Source organism: Dendroctonus ponderosae, unplaced genomic scaffold (assembly GCF_020466585.1).
Source record: "Dendroctonus ponderosae isolate FM_Combo_2020 unplaced genomic scaffold, Dpon_F_20191213v2 Dpon_F_20191213_2, whole genome shotgun sequence".
Taxonomy (NCBI): Eukaryota; Metazoa; Arthropoda; class Insecta; order Coleoptera; family Curculionidae; genus Dendroctonus; species Dendroctonus ponderosae.
In genome coordinates, this window is record NW_026018165.1 from 15433573 (window position 1) to 15453071 (window position 19499).

General features: G+C 33.7%; 3 protein-coding genes across 4 annotated transcripts in view; 1 reads left to right on the top strand and 2 right to left on the bottom strand.

Annotated features, from left to right (window-relative positions):
* The window catches only part of LOC109544489 (synaptotagmin-15), a 60134-nt gene extending 48438 nt beyond the window's left edge, over nt 1–11696 (bottom strand). For both annotated transcript variants that reach the window (XM_019914711.2, XM_019914710.2), the window contains exon 1: nt 11579–11696. The gene's annotated coding sequence lies outside the window, so the exon portion shown is untranslated. The remainder of the gene's footprint in view (nt 1–11578) is intronic.
* Nucleotides 11697–12470: 774 nt separating this feature from the next.
* On the top strand, nt 12471–14707 carry LOC109544551 (golgin subfamily A member 6-like protein 22). Its single transcript, XM_019914816.2, has 10 exons — nt 12471–12628; nt 12692–12888; nt 12937–13100; nt 13157–13372; nt 13424–13544; nt 13602–13772; nt 13832–13953; nt 14003–14246; nt 14311–14475; nt 14531–14707. The coding sequence occupies exons 1-10, from the start codon at nt 12601–12603 to the stop codon at nt 14669–14671; spliced, it is 1569 nt and encodes a 522-aa protein (XP_019770375.2). The 5' UTR covers nt 12471–12600; the 3' UTR covers nt 14672–14707.
* A 38-nt stretch (nt 14708–14745) lies between these two features.
* LOC125503474 (reversion-inducing cysteine-rich protein with Kazal motifs-like) lies at nt 14746–17886 on the bottom strand. The gene is made up of 6 exons (XM_048663890.1): nt 17646–17886; nt 17437–17585; nt 17222–17373; nt 16991–17159; nt 16693–16927; nt 14746–15572 (listed from the first exon to the last, which is right to left on the bottom strand). Exons 2-6 carry the CDS (start codon nt 17465–17467, stop codon nt 15344–15346), a joined length of 816 nt encoding a protein of 271 aa, XP_048519847.1. The 5' UTR covers nt 17468–17585; nt 17646–17886; the 3' UTR covers nt 14746–15343.
* Nucleotides 17887–19499: the final 1613 nt, after the last annotated feature.

A 19499-nucleotide genomic window follows, 5' to 3' on the forward strand; every position in this document is an offset into this window, starting at 1 on the left:
GTCACGAATGAATCGTGTTGGTTGGTTCGAGAGTAAAATGCGATTCTCGGGTCTTATACGTTGTGGTCCGAGTTCTTAATATCTCTTTTATTTATACACAAAGCACTAGTTTTCGTTCTGTTAGTAAAATCCCTGTTACTCAAGTCTATGTCTTTGGCACTGTCTTCCACTAGGTGTGAACCCTGACTTATTGCTTCAGTTTTAAAAATACATTTTTCTGTAGTTGCTTCCTTCCAATGAAGAAAAATTGGAAACGACCACATTTTAGTTTACATTAAAAGAAAAAGAACCTCTAAAGTCCTCGAGATTTGGGGAGTTGAAACGTCCAAACACATTTTTTTTGGTAATAGTAAAGCTGGTTAAGAATCTGGTAAAAATAAGCGAAAATTATATTCACACTTTGACACCCTGTACCCTGCCTAAACCGCAATGTTTTTGCTCATGAAAAGTGAGAAAATTTGTTCACATTAGTTGACGATCATCCTGTTTACGTGAAATCCTCTCATTTTTATATTCATTTTAGTCAATAATTTTTTAAAGCAACACTTTTCCAATTGATTTTTAGTATAAACTTTTATAATGGCTGGTACGTATTAAGAAGAATAGGAAACATTAATAACCTTTAAATGCTTTCCATACAATGCAAGATGTTTCCTCATTATCTGGTGATGTAAAAAACCACTGTTAAATTTCCCTTCTTCATTTAAAAAAAATGTCATCTGTGCTTAAAACGCTTTCAATTTCAACGGTAAATTTTCATGCATGGAAACTGCGCTTCAATTGTCTATGTTGACTATTTTTGTTTTTTCAGTTCAAAAATTAATGCACGTTTGTTTTTTGGTAGTAATTTGACATATTTCCACTGTTCCAAGTAATCAGTTCAGTTTCTAATAAAAAAACTTCTCAAACCTTTAGGTATCAGCCCTTAACTTATTACCCTAAAAGTCGTTCAAATAACTATACGATTTTCTCTTTAACTGCCGTTGACAGATTATTCCAACCTTCCATTAAATACTGATAGCTGATATTTGGATATAAGTGAAACCGCTTGTGGGAAGTTTATCCCCAGTTTCCATTAATCATATTTATAACTGTCTACGTTACATACACCAAACGGATAGAATTTTGCTGAAACTACTAAAATATTAAATGTATTTACTTATTATAATAATTTTACAATGCCTTTGAAACAGGCATTCTATAGAGGTAAAAAATGTCTAGTACCTAGAAAATGATACATGAAAAGAGCAAATTATACACAGAAACGAACTTAAAAGTAAATAACAAGTCAGTGCTTGATTGTACCCTCAAATGGGTTTATTTACAAACATTTCATAATAATATATGACAAATTAAATTTAGATTTTGCAACATCATTATATAATTTTAAATTGTTTTATTATTAGTCCGATACTTTCTACCTTCTACCCCGAACACTTTTAAATCTTTAGGAAAATTGTTGAAAATCTTTATTGCCAAATAATAACTTTTTTAAATTTTAACAATTAACTGATACAGTTTTGTGCAGCTACTGTTTTATATATTTTAGGTATTTGTATATTTATACATACTATATCTTGCTGTGCTTGTCAGAATAATGTAAGATTTTAATGGTGGTAAAGTATAAATTGAAAATGAAATACAAATTGCCTTACTAATGGTATGATTTTCATTTATAAACTTGTTTTTGCTAATGATTTTTATGATTTTATTCTGTACTCCTTATATTAGTTTAATTAGGTACCGCCATACCATAAGATCCGCCCCATGCAAAGATTGCGTAATTAATTACCCTATTAAATTATATGCCTAGTAAACAGTAAGATTTCATTTATTTATAATAAAACTGAACAACAAAATAAAAAATGCTTGCTGTAAAGCACTAGAGCGCTCAAATTAAAAATTTTTTCAACTGTTGATGAGCTTAATAGAATATTAAAAGTTTTCTGCAAGAGGATCAGTATATTTTGAATGAATCCGCTTCTAAGCGGCAGTCTAAATATATCATTAATAAGTTGAAAATATCTGCAGATACCATCTAGGTTTTTCCTCTTAAACTTCGCAAGTTCTAAATTAATAAGCGAAAGATTCGTCGAACTATGTTGAGAAGCTCTGAAAGCTCTAAAATTCTGGGCAACTGATTTTATAATTCATCGGTTCGAAATTTAAACTTGTTGTTTTCAAACTGATAAGCGTTTTGCTTATTTGTTTTTTCTTTTGCTCTCTCTTATTGCTCCAACACTCATTGTTTAATATTTATTTACTGGTCAAATTACTCACTATATCGCCATGAAATACTTTCACGCTTTTCAGCAGCCAGTAAACTTTAAATTATTATTCTATTTTTAGTCATTTTGGGAAGAAATGAAAATACTCTAAGACAGCTAGAAAATTGCCTCAGACATTAACATATTGCGACGATCCATTAGCGATAGCAGATCCGATATTCTCCCTAGCTATGTATAAATTTTCATATAATTACTCAATTTACTTAACCTCTATTTTTGTCGATCAGAGTCATGTTTATCTCAATTTAATTAAAATTGAGCAGCCCAGACGAGAGGGTGTTTAACGAGTAATCAGAGATAATTGGATATGAATATGTATCAGCTTCGTTTCTTTCTGATAATGAAAAAAACAGACTTCTGCTAAACCAAGCGCTAAAGTAACGATTTGTCTGGATTTACTGTGTAAAATTATAAAGAATGGCAATAAGAAGAAATATAAATTTATTCATAACGAAAATATAATTAAAACTGTATAGTTAATGAGTTCATATATACCTATGATTCTACTTGTGATTTTTTTAGAAGGAATGTTTATACTTGCTTGAAGCTAACTGAATGAAATCAAAGTAAAATTTCCAGAGCCAATCATTTTTTTCACTCTTCTGCAATTTACTCTATCTATCGTTGTACGAGAAAATGCAAATATTTTTTCACCGATAAACTTATTAATTGAATTAAATATATCATATGAAGAAACTAAAAAACCAAGCAGATTTTGTTGCTTATTTCACTCCAATATCCGTTCGCATTTTTTGCATTTCTCCAATCGGAAATCAATCACGAAAATTGACTTAAATCATTAAATTCTCTTCGGCCATTTTACGTAATCGATCAAATTGGTAAAAGCAAAAATGAAAATTGTGAGTACTTGGAAATCGCTAAGACAGTCTTCTCGGTTCCTGTTAGTTCTTGCGGTTTCTGGCCAATCAAGCCGATTTCAGTTTTTTAGCCGTGACAGTGATGTGAAGGTACTTACATAATGATACGTGATTTATAAACGGAAAGTAATAAAGTATCTTTTTAATATATTTCGTATAAAGTTGCACAACTCGAGATATTTTTAGATTGATTTCTATATTGGAGGATGGCTGGGAATTTTGCCGATTGAAATCATGTTATTCAGTTTCCAACGAATTTCTTGTAAATTCCATGGATCGTCGAAGAAACTGGAAAACCCTCATATTTTCTAACTGAATTATGTGGATGGCTCAGGTCTTTGCTTAACCTTTCAATTTACCAGTCCGTCTCTAAGATTTAGCTCTAAAGTTTGGGTTACACCTTTTGTTAAGGAAATGCATAATTCATGAATGGAAAACAGAGAAACTTTAATAGCAGACAGTTAGTTGTTGTTTATTCATGGCTGGGTTATCAGTCTGCAGGAGTGGAATAACTAAACAAACTATTTTTTAACATAATTTTAATGTAAATGGTACACTAGCAAAAGCATTATAGGACCATTCTGGGATTAAGAGGATTCTGAAAAATGTTCTAAAAAAAATCACCAATTTAACGCAATGGTAAAGCGAAGGTCTTGTTCTTTCGAATGAATAGATGTCTTTTAAAGAGGAATTATGTTGTAAAATATGAACAGAAAATTCCATTGAAATAATATTTGAGGCAACTTTTATTATAAAAAATAATTAGAGGAAGCTTCAAACTATTAAACATTTTGTTTTATCTTTTTTACTTAATATCATCTTCACATTACTTAACGGCCAAATTTCCATGCATACTAAATTCCGTTATGGTCTTTCTAACGACTTTCCACATTAATGAAGCCTGGAGCATGGCAGATTTCGCTTCAACCTCCATGATTGTCTGAACTTTCGAGTTCATGGATCCCATATTCTCATGAATTAATTTGCAATTGTGCTGTTCGGAGACAGTTTCAATAATGAATATATCAATTGCAGACTGACAAGAAATTGAGATTTCCGTTGAAACGTCGATTGCCAATCAAATTTTACAGTGAAATTCATTGAATTCGAATTTATTTTTTCGTTCGAATTCCACGAATGGAAAACGTTGAGTGGTTTAATTCTGGGGTGAATGATCTAAAAGTATTGAAAAAACGTTATTTATCTTTAACATTTTTCGGAGTTTTGCATATTATTACCTACTAATGATTAGCTAAAAGTTATTTGTTTTCTTTTTAACTTTTGACTATTTAAATCTAAATATGTATTATCTTTTAACTGAGTGTTTCATTCTTTTATATTCATACTAGATACTAGATTCTACATTTTTTCTTCATATATTGTATTCAACTTCAGTATGATTTAAATAGTTTCAATTATCTGTAGATCAAGTAAACAATATCCAAAAATTCGCATTTTTAATTTTTTGCCATTTCAAAGCTACAAATTTTCTAACAGAAAATTTCCGGAAGAAGGCTTGAACAATTACTGCAAAGCAAGTGAAATAACCATGTCTTATTCTTACGGTGAAAAATTGCGAAAGTTTGTGTTTTCTTACTAATAGCGCAATTAAAAATTTTTCATTTTTTTATTTTTATTTTTTGTGTTCTTATTGAATATATTTGAAGCAAAGCCAATCCATGCCCGAAACGTTTGTACAAACACTCTATTTAATTTCGGCAATGACTAAAATTTAGCTGCATGCAAAAACATTTGTAAAACATGCATTTTAATCCATGGAAGCGCAGAAAAAAACAATGAAGAAAAATAGAAAGTTTTATTTACCTTTAAATTCAAATTTATATTTAAAAATTAGCCGAAAAACACCCGAAAATTCACCAGCTTCAAATTAAACTAAATTGCCTAGAAAAGTATATTTTTATTCTCATAAGATTTTTAATCCTGCAATTGCAGTTTTAAAATTTTGTAAATATTTTTTTTTAATTTCTTTTTGTGATGATGATGTTACTGATGCAAATATTATTAAACCGTCGAAGGTAGAGGCTATTTTTGGTTATATTAATATTATATATTATTTGCCCAACGCGTAACTAACATTAGTAGCTAAGTTTTTCATTATGTTTTACACTTTGCTTAAGGGTATAGAAAGTGATTCATTTTTAAGCTTAATTATTTGATAAACTATTCTAAAGCACATCTCAGAAAAATTAAAAGATGACATGATTTTGAGTATAATTTTTCCAAATTAAAAAAAAACCATTAAGGCATCGCAAATAAAAGTACAATAGCATGAAATATTTTCGTTAATTTGCTGGCATAAAAATTGCACACTCGCAGCAATATTAAAGCCTCTAAGGCAACGTTAGGCAAGTTTGCAGAAGGAATTTGCTTCTAATACAATTCTTATCGAAGCCAGCTAAATCAGTAACAGAAATATTAAGGCTTCAACTTGTTTTCTATCGACTAAAATTCATTAAAACACAATAACCGTATTGTATGTACATTTTTGGCCTTTGAGCTGGAAAATATCCAATTTTTATAGATTGGATGTTCCTTTAGTAGAATTAATATGCATGCTAACTACAAAAATTATGTATAATATCTGAGGAGTCTGTAAAAAAAGGATGCGTTAGATCAAACTGAGTCAAAACTAGACAATTTTCTATTTGTTTTATTGTTATAAAAGTGAAACCGCAATTTCACTGCGTAAAACCCACTTTTAAAACACGATCTGTAACATTTGTCGTGATTTTCGATAGACCATTTTGATGTCGCATAAAATTTAGTGCTCTGTTAATTATTAGGCTAAAACATGTTAGAGTGTCTATAATCGACATTAAATTGTTTCCGTTAGGCTTCGAGGAACACGATACTGATGATTTCCATTTTGCGGTATTAATTCGTAATCGAGATAAAGATTTACCGAAAAGCTTGCCAAAGTAATAAGCAATGTTTACAATTTAAATCGTTTCTTGCTCTTAAGACCATTGGATAACACCGCCATTTGAACGGATGCAAAAAAACTACGAAAAGAACTCCCTTTACTTCACGCTTGGTTTATCTGCTGATATGCTATGAAAATTACAATCTACTAGTAAATCGGAATTTTAATCAACATGAAATGAATATTCTACTTTTACTTTTCAGCTATCCATGTGAAGGCAGTAATGTCACCCGTATCCAAAATTAGAAGCAGTAATGAGGATTTATAATCTAATAAGTTTTTTCAGATTTAGTTTAGCTTTCTACACTTTTTTGCAAGCAAAAGCAAAATTTTCCTAACGGAGATTTTGGCCTTATCCAAGAGTACGTTCTCGGTATTTATTTCCAGTTATTTTCATCTGAGGAACTCGTGCATGAACCAACACCCGACAAGCAAATAAAACTAAAATAAGGTAAATATCCCTCGATACGATCCTATGTTAAACATCCAGCCTCTCCTTTCAGATTTGTTTTCATGAAACTTTGATTGCTCGCCCAAGTGGGATAAATGGAACTTTTTTATTGCTCCTACAAAGTCTTTTAGGGTCTCAAAAGATTACTCTACAAGGAAAATCAGTGTTCGGAGAAAAACGCAAAAGGCTGCCGGCCAATCTCTTTGCAGATTTATTTTAATGCAGATTTAATTTTTGAGTAGTTTGAACACAAGTACACTAAACTAATGCAATGTTGATGCGTCAGACAAACATCTTCATCTTCATCATCGGCATCTTCAGAGGCGAGTCAAACTAACAGCGCGAAAAAATCGCTAGTTCAAGCAAAGGCCGCGAGTGTTCTTTAGATGTTACTTTATAGTTTAAACTGGAAAGTAATAGATTGAGATGCGGTTAAAATGTTGTATGAAACACTAAATATGTTTTAAAGGGGCTTTTAATTCCACAAATTTTTAAACAATAAAATCATTTACGCGGTCGTTGATTGTACGTTGCATTGGTTTTTCTATATACAGTATTGACATATTTTCGGTTACATTGACTAATAAATAACTATGCATGAAATTAACGTAAACTCGTGAAAATATTTATTAGCAAATTTGTCTCCATCTGCAAATGTAGACATCGCTTATCATGGTTTTTAATGCAGTGTAAAGCGTATTATTGAATTAAGCAGCGTGATTTTTTCGCCTAATGCAGCATAGACGTGGAAAATTATTCAATTAGAATTTAAGCAGCATTCGGACTGAGTTCTGGTAAAATAAGACGAGTTTTCTACAGATGAATAAATAAAATTGCCAAATAGCGCCGATGCCATTTAGAAATCTAAAAGAATCGTTTTCATGGAATTGTTGGATTGAAATAAAAATCGACCAATGACTATGTGAAATATTCCAAGTAGAAACTCGTTTCTTATCAGAGGCAAATAAATAAAATGCAACGTTCTACTTGACATAAAATGTTTAAATAAATAATATCAACCTCAGGCTGACCACAGTATCGATTTCCATTGCGCCATTCTAAAACCCCAAACTAATCAACACTAATTTATCCGTATCAATATACCAAAAGCAAATAACTCAAATATTCTATTTCTCATAGTTTTTTCTTCATTTTCATTAAAAACACAGCATTTTACAGTTCAAATATTTGTTTATCAAAATTTAATTTTAGATGGTTTTCGCTTAACAACTGTTTAGATTGCCAGTTATAATTATTGATCAACTGTTCATTTAGAAAACTGAAGTTATTTTGAAATATTTTTAAGGGTTTAAACCAGGTATTATCCGGAACACTTGAACAAACATTCATGTTTCAAGTCAAGATTATCCAATAGCAGAATGGATCGGACTGGCGTTTAAAGTGTTCTAAACTTTTCTGAGCTGCTGAGTAATCCGTTTCAAGTGTCGATTTTTCTTCTAAAATAGTGGAGTTTTATTTATTATTATTATTATTTATTAAAACTTGCTTGAAAGCTTCATAGATTTAGACTAATTATTGAAGTATAACTGCTCAGTAATAGTTTATGAGCGTTGGTATATATTTGTCGAAATAACTGGTAAAGTACGGAAAAGTCTCTAAACTCCCCATGTAGCAGTAAAACCTTTTAAAGGCACATTTTACTATTATATCAACACTAAGTTTTAAGTGTATTAGCAAATGGAGTTCCCAAATGTGTTGATAAACAGGAATAATTATATCTGGTTAGCTTTTGGATGTTAGGCTTAATCCAGCTCCCATAGAATATCCAGATTTGCTCTTCCATAATGTGATTAACTGCCGCTAATATTGTCCGTTCCATTTCTCTGTAGCCCTTGGAAACGCATTTGCCAGTTTAATAGCACTCAGACGGTGTTTGTAGAGCGATTAAATTATTTATTTCGTTTAATCCCTTCTGGCATCATAAAAACTGTTATGACGCCATAAACCATTGAGGTATGAATTATGGAATGCAATATTACACCTAATATGACCTTTACACTATTTCAGCGAAAGGGCGTTTTTCTTATGAACAAAGTAATGTCTTGTAGCTCAAATGGAGTGGAAAAAGCCCTTTAAGTGCGAAATTAATAATTTCACTGAAACGAAAGGAGAATGATTTAATTTCCAGACATTCAACGTAAAATGTTTCATGTGAAGCTGCGCATTTTTTTATGTAATATATTAAGGTTAATTGGAAATTGCAAAAAGCAAACTTCAGCAGGGGGCGGAAGCATGTTCAACCAATGTTTTACTATCTGATGTTGAGAAAGAGGCAAAATTTAGCAAACTGTCAAAAATCTGCAGACAGGGAATTTCCGCGCGTGTCTGGCTGATAATTAAGAAAAAGCAGCAAAAAGTATTATTTTGGAAACTTGAAGATTTAATTAAAGCCTTTGAATTGATGACGATAAATCAGCCTTTACGCATTTGCATCGTAATAGAACAAAAGTAAACTTTTCTATTTTTGTGAGTAAAGACATTTCCGATGCAAATTGGGATTTATAGAACTAAGGCCACCTAAATAAATATACGGTATAATTTGAAGGTTTTGCAATATTTTGGTTCATTTTTCTGCTCTGTCCATACAAGAATTTTCCTGATTTTAGCTCATTTTACCTCTTCCTAATGGCGCCTATGGATTTAATAAGTAATGGAAGGGTATTTTGAGAATATTATTTTTATTATTCAATTCAGAATACTTTCGGACTTGACCTTTGAATAAAATTCGATCACAGTGGCAGGTAATTTAATTAGCTAGATGTTATTTCAGAATGTTCGTTCCAGCGATACTCTTTTGGTATTTTTGCAGGATGTAAAAGTGTAGTTTTGTCTGAAATACCATTGGAGAATGGCAAAAATATTTAGTCAGTTTCATGAGCACCAAAAATCACAAAGGATTGTTTGGAATTTGTTAACGAAATATTTTTTCCAGTTAGTCAACTCAAATAATAGTAATTGAAATAAACGAATCCAAACCAAAAAAAGCTTTCAGCACTTCAAATCGCCCACAGACATTTTTATATTAATTGAAATAACCGATTCATGTAAGCTTTAAGCACGCAATGTTTATTTCCAAGTGCATGAAAGCTTGCGTGTTAGTAGCTTCACAATTATTTTCCAGTTTATTCGGTATTTTGTCGTATTCAATCGATTTTAAATCAATCGATATGCGACCTATCCAATATTTGTAAAATAATTAGATTTCAGTCTGCTGCTGTAACAAATTGCATTAATTTTCTCAGTATATATTTTTATTAATCATTCGACAATTTGCCTAAGACAATACTGTCCAAAGGACGAAGGAAGGAATTGGGAGGAAATTGTAAGCTGAAGTATCAGTCCACTTTTAAACAAATTTTGCCGAAAACTTGCTACTTCCGTTTTATTGCCACTCTATTTAAATGTTCGTAAGCCGCAATTCCTTGAGGAAAATAATACATTGTTTATGTTATTAGTCCTAGACTTTACACTTACACTCAAATGAAGTAGATGCATAAAAGTGAAATCAGCAACCAAAATTCATAAATAAATTCAATTAAACCTCGCCATAAAAATCGGGTTTCAACTGTTTACGATTCAGTCCTGTTAAGTAATTCATTAATTGCTGCTTAGTTAAATAGGGATAAAACACTCCTAAATAGGTAATAAGCCGGATAATAATAAACTAAGTTTATAGAAAACCTTAAAAGTTTTCCTCCTTTGTTCATTTGATATTGATTTGGCAAGTTGGGGAGTGAAAAACAGCCCTTATTCCAAAACCGGGAAGATCCGAACAAAAAATTGAATAAGTGGCATGTCCAAAGCGAATTTCAACGCTCCGGGGAGACAGGTAATCTAAAATAAAAAAGACTGTGCCCTTTTCTTATTTTCGTGTTGTCTGAGAAACTTGAAAGCTAAATGCTAACAATTTCCAATTTATCACGGAGTGCCTAATTTAAACCAGCATAGAATTCGCTTCCGTAAATATTCCACTATCACAATTTACCTTATATATACTATCTGCAGTTCACAGAGTCATTTGCCCTAAACTCTTGAATTTCTGATAAGAACTGTGAATTTCTCATCATTTTTGCTAAACCGCTTGTTCAGTTGGAGCCCACGTACAAAGCGACAAACAAACTTGCAGACTTTGTAAGTTACGATCCGCTAAACCGAGAGCACAACAACCATCTCATTAACATTTTGGAGTTGCATTATTCATTGCAGAATTATTAATTCAAATCTGAAGCATAATGCAATTTTTTTGTGTCTAGCAACTCAAATACTCACCCTTAAAACCAGTGAAACAATACATTTAAATCACGAAAATTAGTAAAATGTTAGTCAATGCGCAATATTCGAATAGACACATATCTGTGGTGGTAATGATCAAAAAAAAGTAGGAATTATTAAAATTAAAACCCAATTTTTAATTTTACACTAAACTGAAATATTTGTATTGTCGCATTTTCACTCATATTTCCAGGGTTTGGTTTTTTTTTTTTAGTTTTCCATGCAAAGTACCTAATACAAATGGAACAAAGATGATAATGCCTGAAGACGTTTGCGTTCCTTGAAACGTCTGAGCAAATATGGAAAATATTCTGAATTCCATGGGGAAGAGACGCTTGTACTGAAGAATACTTATAACGCATTTTTATAGACCATTTTTTTTGTATGTGTGAATGTATATAAAAATGCCTTCCAAACACACTAATGACTCTGCATCAAACGATGTTTTAGTTTAAGCAAAGTACCTATGGAAAATGTAAATGAATATTACACAATTCATCTTATTGAAAAAGTATGATCGTTCCACTTTTATGAAGCTAACAGAGCTATTTGAAGTCAAATAGAACCGATATTGCTTAATTAGTTGGCTGCAAACAAGCCACCGCATCTTAATTGCCAGACATCAACCAAATATTTAGCATCTACGCAAATATCACTCTTTGTTTCCCTTCGGAAACTTCACAGTTCAGAGCTAGTTAGAAATCAATTTTTCACAACGACTTACCAATGCTATCTGGAAGATCACACAAGCCTAGAAAAAGTTAAAACGAAGTTTCGCGGTTCAAAAGCCTCGGATCCGAAGAACACAATTTGTCGCCCGGAAAACGTGACACTCTGAGAAACTTTCCCGGCAAACTGAGATTTTCCCAAACAACCACCCACGCGGCGAGAAAACCTTTGGGGTGGGGGCTAGGAAGCAAAATGTCATCCAGGTATTCCAGACAAATGTAATTTTATACTGTATTTTATATGCGTAATTTTATATCGCTGATAAACATGTTAGGAAAACTGTCAATGAAAGTTTAAAAAAACGGATTGACTTACGATATTAAATTGTTAATTCAAAATTAATCAATACATGAAAGAGAAGCTTAACTTCTGCAATTGGCTTTTTTAATGCTTCTCCAGAGTTAGTCCCAAAAACGCTAAACACTCGGAAAAATTAAAGATGAATTTTGTCTGCTGAACTCATTACTTCAATTTTTATACTAATTATTGTTAAGTGCAGCAAAACTAATATGCAACAAAGACGTGGGGATAACGGATCTAGACGAAGTAAACAAAAAGTCGATGAGAACTCAACAAAAAAAAAACATTTACTAGCAGAAGATGGTGCTAAACAGTAGATTAATTAAAGAATACTTTTCAGTTAAGTTTCATTTGTTTTGCTACTTCCGGAACTTGGATTTTTCTGTGCTTTCCAGATCATAATTTTCAGTTTTTAAGACTGAATTGAGAAATATGGCTCAATGGTTTCAACCTAAATAAAATTGCGAAAAATATGTTTTTATAGAGTAAACGAACAATCTATCGGTGGACATTAAAGCCAATTCGGCATGAAGCTGAACTATTTCAGTTGCTACGGACGGCAAACAATCAGCTAAATCGATATGCTTGGTTGTAAGTTTGTTGGCAACGGTAATCAACACAGCGACAGCAGTCGTAAAGTTGTGCTGAAGCCCCTACGGTTCGCAAAAACACTCAAACTCATAAAGATTTTAGTTGACTTCAAGTTTCTCTTCGCGAATGGATTCCAGATGGTTCTTGTTTCCAGGTGAGAGCCAAATTTATATTATTATTAAGTTCGCTCTCCGATAATTTGCTTCTGCTTCTGCAGGTCAAACATTGGAAAACACAAAAATCTCCGACAGACAACATGCGCTTCACATTACGAAAACTGGCTGGGACGGTATAACCAAACACTTGGACCGGAAAAAGATTCTGCAAGAAGCTGCCGATAAAGAAGCCGCCATTAAAAGATATCTGGATGAAGGCTCGAAAAATATGACAAAAGAATGGGAAAACTCCCTGGAGGTAAATTGAGTAGAACTCATTTTTGCGCTGCTTAAAAGTGCTTCTTAGAACGTGCGCAAACGGAAGGAGGAAGAACGTGTGCAACTACTGGAGAAAAAGAAGGAAGAGCGACAGCTGCGGTTTCTAGAGCTGAGGAAAGAGCAGGAGGAAATCCGGGAAAAGTACATGGAAAAAGTGAAGAAGCAAATATTTATGACAACAGGGCACGCCAGGTCCTCCCGCTATCTAAAAAAACATCTGAAAAAATCCTCTCAAGATCGTTTTGCAGAGATTTGACTAGCGCCCTGGTAACATCGGAAATACTGTTCGAAAGACAAAAGCAACAGGAGTTTATGGAGAAATTAAAGCAACATGAAAAAGATGAAAATCAGAAATATCTGGAAATCCAACAGCAAAAAGCGGAGGAAGAAATGGTGGCTGAGGCTGAAAAAGCAAAGAAAAGATTCGAAAAACAAATGGAACACAGTGAAAAACTAAAGCAAAAGTAAGAGCCGGAATGACTCCCCTACGTCAATCTTCCCATTTTACTTTTCAGTATTGAAGAAAAGGCAAAACACGAGAAAGCAATGCGAGTGGAAAGAGCGAAGAAAGAAGCCCTTGATAACATCGAAGCAGTGAAGGAAATGGAAAAACTTGAAAAATTGCAAACTGACGAAGTAAGTATCTTGGTGCTAACCAAAGATTCTCAACTCATTCAGCGTTGCAAACTTTAGAAGATAAGGCGAAAAAAGGAATTGTTCGAGGACAAAAAGAAATACTTGCAAAAAGATCGCGAAATCAAGCAGCAAAAAATTAAAGAAGAAAAAGAACTTGACGAAGTCATAGAAATATACAAGGAAGCAAAACATAGGATCGACTGCATGAAGCAGGAACGTGTTCAAGAGGTTGGTCTGCTTTCGTTTTACACCAATTGTCGTTTAAGACTCAAATAACTTTTTTCCAGATGAGGGATGCTGTTCTGAAAAAACAAGAGAAAATTGCTGCGATGGTAATGGCTGAGCAAATGGATAAATCTGAAGCCGAAGAAAAAATTATCAAAAAAGCCATGGCTGAGAAGGAAGCTGCGTAGGTAGTCGCATAAGTGGCATATCTTGAATGAATTCGATGTTTCTAGAGAACTTGAAAAAATGCAATCGAAAAAAGAGTTTCAAGCCAAAATGAAGCAGGAGAGGTTACAAAACAGAGCGGAAGTCCTGCGGGTTGAAGAAGAAAAAACGAGAAGGCAAGACGAAATTAAAAAGTGGGAATTACTAAACCGCTACAAGGTAGACGAAAATGTAAAAAAGTATGAACAGGCCAAGAAAGAGGAAATGTGGAAGAAAGTAATTAAGTACCGGAAGGAATTATGTGAGCAAATGGTAAAATAACCTTGATAGACATGTAAATTTACGACAACCTTTTTCACTCCATTTCAATATCCAGGAAGATGAAAGATTGGAGCAGCAAAGAGAGAAAGAATTAGACAACGCGTTACAAAAACCGTGCGTTGAAGAGGAAGATTCAAAATTCTTTGAATACGCTGAAGAGGTGTTGCAACTAGCGAAGAAAAAGGGACGCACCACCATTCCCATTGAACGAGTCATTGTTGTAAGTGAAAATTGAAACAAAATTCATTAGACAATAAACCACGGAACTTTTTCAGAAATATATGAAAGAAATGAATATAACAGGGGACAAACATGAACAGCAAACCAATCCATGCAAGTCCACGATTTCTTTGGATATGAAGAAACTGCAAAAATCAAAGAACAAGCCATGCAGATGTTTCCATTCTAAGGCTTAAATGATACTTGCACAAAAATATACAGCTTTGATCTGATTTGCATTTTTTTGCTGTATTAATTTAAAATGCCGGGAATGTAATAAAAATATATTTCGGTAACAATACGACACTCAACATAGAACTACTTCGTTCTTTGAATCTTTAAGATGTTATTGTAAAAAAACTATTTAAATCTTAAAACTAAAGTCATAGTTACAATAGAACCATATTTTAGTGACATTAGAGAGCAAAAGTCTTTGGTTAGAACTGTTTTGTTAAACAATATGAAAATAATACAGTAATCAAAATCGCGAAAGAGTGCGAGTCTGCAGTAGATTTACTTGTGGTAAATTAGGTTCTTAACTATGATCTATTTTGTAATGAACTGAAACAATATGTATTTACTTATCAAAAAAGAAATATACAACATAAATAAATGTACATTTATAAACAAAGTGTAGCGCTATATGTTACAAAACCTTAACTACATGTTTGTATACGTCCTATTTGCCATTAGAAATTAAAATATCACAGGTCAAAGCTTAATAAACTTTATTTCAATTTTTTTGGAAATGATGCCGGAGTCTCAAACTTTTTTTTGTAAAATCCGAATTCATCTTTCGCAATTCCTAGTTATCTGAAGCAGTTTTTCAATTCTGTTCCGAACGTTGTCTTCGGTGATTTGTACGAAAATTATCGCAAAAACCAAATGTATTGAAATGTGGCCGCCAGAATCGTCAACATTAAGTTTGGAATATAAATGTGAGTGCTACTAGTGGCAATATGGGTGTGAACTACCGTAGCTAATGTTAAAGAACTCAGGCTGACTTCACTAACGATCCGGGGACTTTTCATGTTCACCAAACCAGCGATTTTCTCTGCTTCCCTAATGCAGGCCTCCAGTTGCAAAGATGAAGGATAACTGAAAAATAATAAAAAATGGTATGAGCATTTTTTAATGAAAATTTGCGGAAGGATTTAGGAAAAATCTGGAGTGTTTCCAAACTTGTTCTTGATAACATAACAATTTTATGTTTTGGCTTGCGATTGAAGCCACTGAAAGAATCGCCGATTGTTCGCAAATACTCCAGTTTTACTTTCTTCCGCTCCAATTTGTTTCTTTTTCTCTTTTTGGTTTGTGTTGTTTTTAATAATTTGAGCTGCTGGAAAGTTGGACATAATTTTAATTATTTCTACGCTGAAGCTTCTGTTCGTTCATCTTTTGAATAGAATGAAGCTGCAGGTTCTGCAAAGTCTTTCTATTGCGCTACAATCTAAAATGTAATGTTTTCTTTGACTACGAATCGTCAAATTAGGCATTTATACGTAATTTTACTATTATTTCTTGCCAGGAACATAAAAAAGACAGCAATTTCAAATTATTAATTTGATTTATCTCCTAGTGTTTAAATCCATTTTTTTACACAGAACTATAACGTAAAAAATATTATGCGACTAAAATGCATTTTTTGAATTTCATGCATCTGGATTGAGTTTCATTTATCGTCAATAGAAGATTGCAAAGAATGCAATTGGAATTCCAATTAATTAAATTTTAAACAGAGTTTCCGATCGAAAATACGATAAAAACGAATTGAAAAAAAGTCAATCAATTTGCCAAAACCGATTGGAAAATTGGATTTGAATTGTCTAACAAATATTCTGTCCTTAATAAGCAGAGGATTATGTTTTTTTCTAATTTAAGAGAAATACAGCCGATAACTAAAGGTAATTGCATTGCATTTTATTAAATTGGTCTAATTCGGAAAAATGAGTTTAAAATATTTTTTATTAACCCAATGAAAGAGTTGAAAAGACAAAATTAACCTCTTCTAGTATTAGCTTTGATTTTAAAATAATTTACTGAAACATACATTTGGAAAAACCCAAGTGGATTAAAAATACAATAGCTGAAGATGAAACTTTATAATTTCCCATGCATTAAATTCCTCAAAAATAATCACAAGCAGACTGTGCGCCTTACACACGTTAATTTCTCTCACATTAGAAAAAATTATCTTCATATTTTTTTTGGGGCTTACCCTTCATTGGATTGTATGACTACGAAAATATCGGTCTCCACTGTGACATACCCTCTTACAGTGCACTGTGCAATTTGAACTTGCCGCTCTAAGCCTTTCAATAGAGACCTTAAATTTATAGAGTCTGTGCCTCTATTTTGAAGCGCATACAGCGCTCTGTCGATCTGTTTCCTGCTGTACAACAGCCGCAAAGACCCGCCGCATAGCGGACAACATGCACCTGGAGGCGTGATGCCTGCAAGAATAAAATAGGGAATTTAAACACTTTATTTTAATACGATAATTCGGACAATGATACCTAAGCAACTCTCATCGGGTAGTTCGTGGCACTTTACGTTGGAACATTGCCGGGATTTTGTGTTTGTGATCAAGCCGATTGAAGAGCATGGACCATTATAATCGACCGAGATCATGTCAGCGTGTGCTGCACATTCAGAAGTGTACGTTCTTCCATTGATACCACAAACCTGGAATAAACGGCGCTTAGCTGAGTATCTGAGGTCTGAGATTGAAGAAATTGTGAACTTACTTGACCGTTTTCCCTACATCTTTTCAAGCAAGGGCCTCTGTAGGCGAGCTTAGCATTGTGATGAGCCAACAAACAGGCGTTATCGTACTGTTTCTTGTTCGCATCGCAAACTGGGTCTTTTGGTAACGATGAACACTCGGTGGATCCATTTACTAGAAGCACGCAAAAAATAGCAGGTAAACTATTGAAAACTATTGAAAAACTGTGCCACTTACTACATTCAAATTGCTTGCACGGTTTGTGCATCAAAGACAAGCAAGTCTGGAAATAGGGGACACATTTCTGCCCAACAGGACATGTAGTGCTTTTGCAGGGATTCTTGCAAGGGAGCGACTCTATATCAGCATCATTTAATCCTGAGCATCTAGAAAGTCCACAGTTTCCTAATTTACCTGGAATTTATTACTACCTATGGTTGACTTACTTGGCCAAACAGGCGGAAGGATAAGTGATTCCATTCCTGCCACAAACTGGAACATAATGCGGTGGGCAATTGCAAGGCAGAGTTGTGTAGGCGGTGTTTCTGCCTCCCACAGAACTACTTTCACATTGTTTTTTACTGCAAACCTGCTCGCCAGCATAACAGCTACAATAGTTGCAATCCACCTTGAAATTGGATCCGTGAAGTTGCTGAGTGTTGCCTGAAAGTGAAATGTTTCGTTGAAAAACCGACCAAATATTTTTTCAAAAGTGGAGAACAAAACTGGCTAGACACAAGTTCATTGGCGTTATCACAGATTTTTACAGCGCTCTCCTTAGAAAGTAAAATGCAGTAGTTTTTATTTGTTTTAAGCATGTCAAGCAAGTCAACTCATAAACATGTTATAAACAAATCCATGTCGAAATGATTGCCGCTCTTCAAACTGCTGTTCCAATGAAAACAGAAACACGCGTTCGTCCTGGTCGCTCGACTGAAAATATCGCAGCAGTACGTGTAAATATCGAGGATAGCCCAACCACATCAAGTCGACATAGAGCTCAGGAAATTGGTATTTCCACAACCACCATGCATCGAATTTCACCAAAAGATCTTTATGTGCTCAAAGTTCAATTGGCTCAAGAGCTGAAGCCGGAAGGCCATGGGCAACGAAAAGCCTTGTTTGCTTGGATTTTGGAACAACGACAATTGGACGGTGATTTTTCAGCGAAAATCATCTTTAGTGACGAGGCCTATTTTCATCTTGATGGTTTCGTTAATCCACAAAATTGTCGCATTTGGGGTTCCGAAAATCCACAAGTGATCGTTCAGAAACAGATGTATCCAAAGCAAGTCACTGTTTGGTGTGCATTGTGGGCTGGAAGAAGCATCGGAGCATTTTTCCTCGAAAATGCAGTTGGTCAAGCATTAACCGTGAGTGGTGTTTATCGTGAAATGTTAACTAACTTTTTGTGCCAAAATTGCAAAATATCGATCTCAAGAGCATGTGGTTTCAACATACAGTCAGAGAATTTCCATTTCCTGGTCGAGTTATGTCTCGTTTTAGAGATCGGTATTGGCCGCCCAAATCTTGCGATTTAACGCCTTTGGGCTTTTTTCTTTACGTTTTTTAAAAGTCACAAGTTTATGCGAACAAACCAACAACGAATGAAGCCTTAACAGATGAAATTCAACGCTGTATCTCTGAAATACCGCAAAATTTATGCGCGACAGCCCTCAAAAATTTCATGAAAAGAGCACGTCTGTGCCAACAAAGCCGAGGCGGTCATTTGTTCGATGTTTTATTCCATTCATAACCTCATGATGTATACTACATTTCTCAATAAATATTTCAAACTTATGCCACAAATATATGTGTTCTATCTATCTATGTGTATCTGTACTATACAAACTATACAAACTCTACACACCACCATATCTACTACACACCATAAAGAACTTACTAGAAAACAGACAACTACAAGTTCGAATTGACAATACACTCTCCTTTTCTTTTTCCCCTGAACAAGGGCTCCCTCAAGGATCCCCGCTCTCACCCTTTATCTACAGTATATACTGCCATGAGATATACAATTACAACTTACCAGACAAAAATCAAATCGACAGAACGGCATACATATTACAATACGCTGACGACACGGCACTTGTCATACACGACAAAACTACTGAAAAAGCGACTAAAAGACTCCAAACACTAACAAACAACACAATGACATGGTTTTATAAATGGAGACGAACGCCAAACGCGACAAAAAATCAACTTCTGCTCACGAACCACAGACTCAACGCTGACTCCCCCACAATAACTGCAGACGGAAAAATAACACAACCGAAAAACGA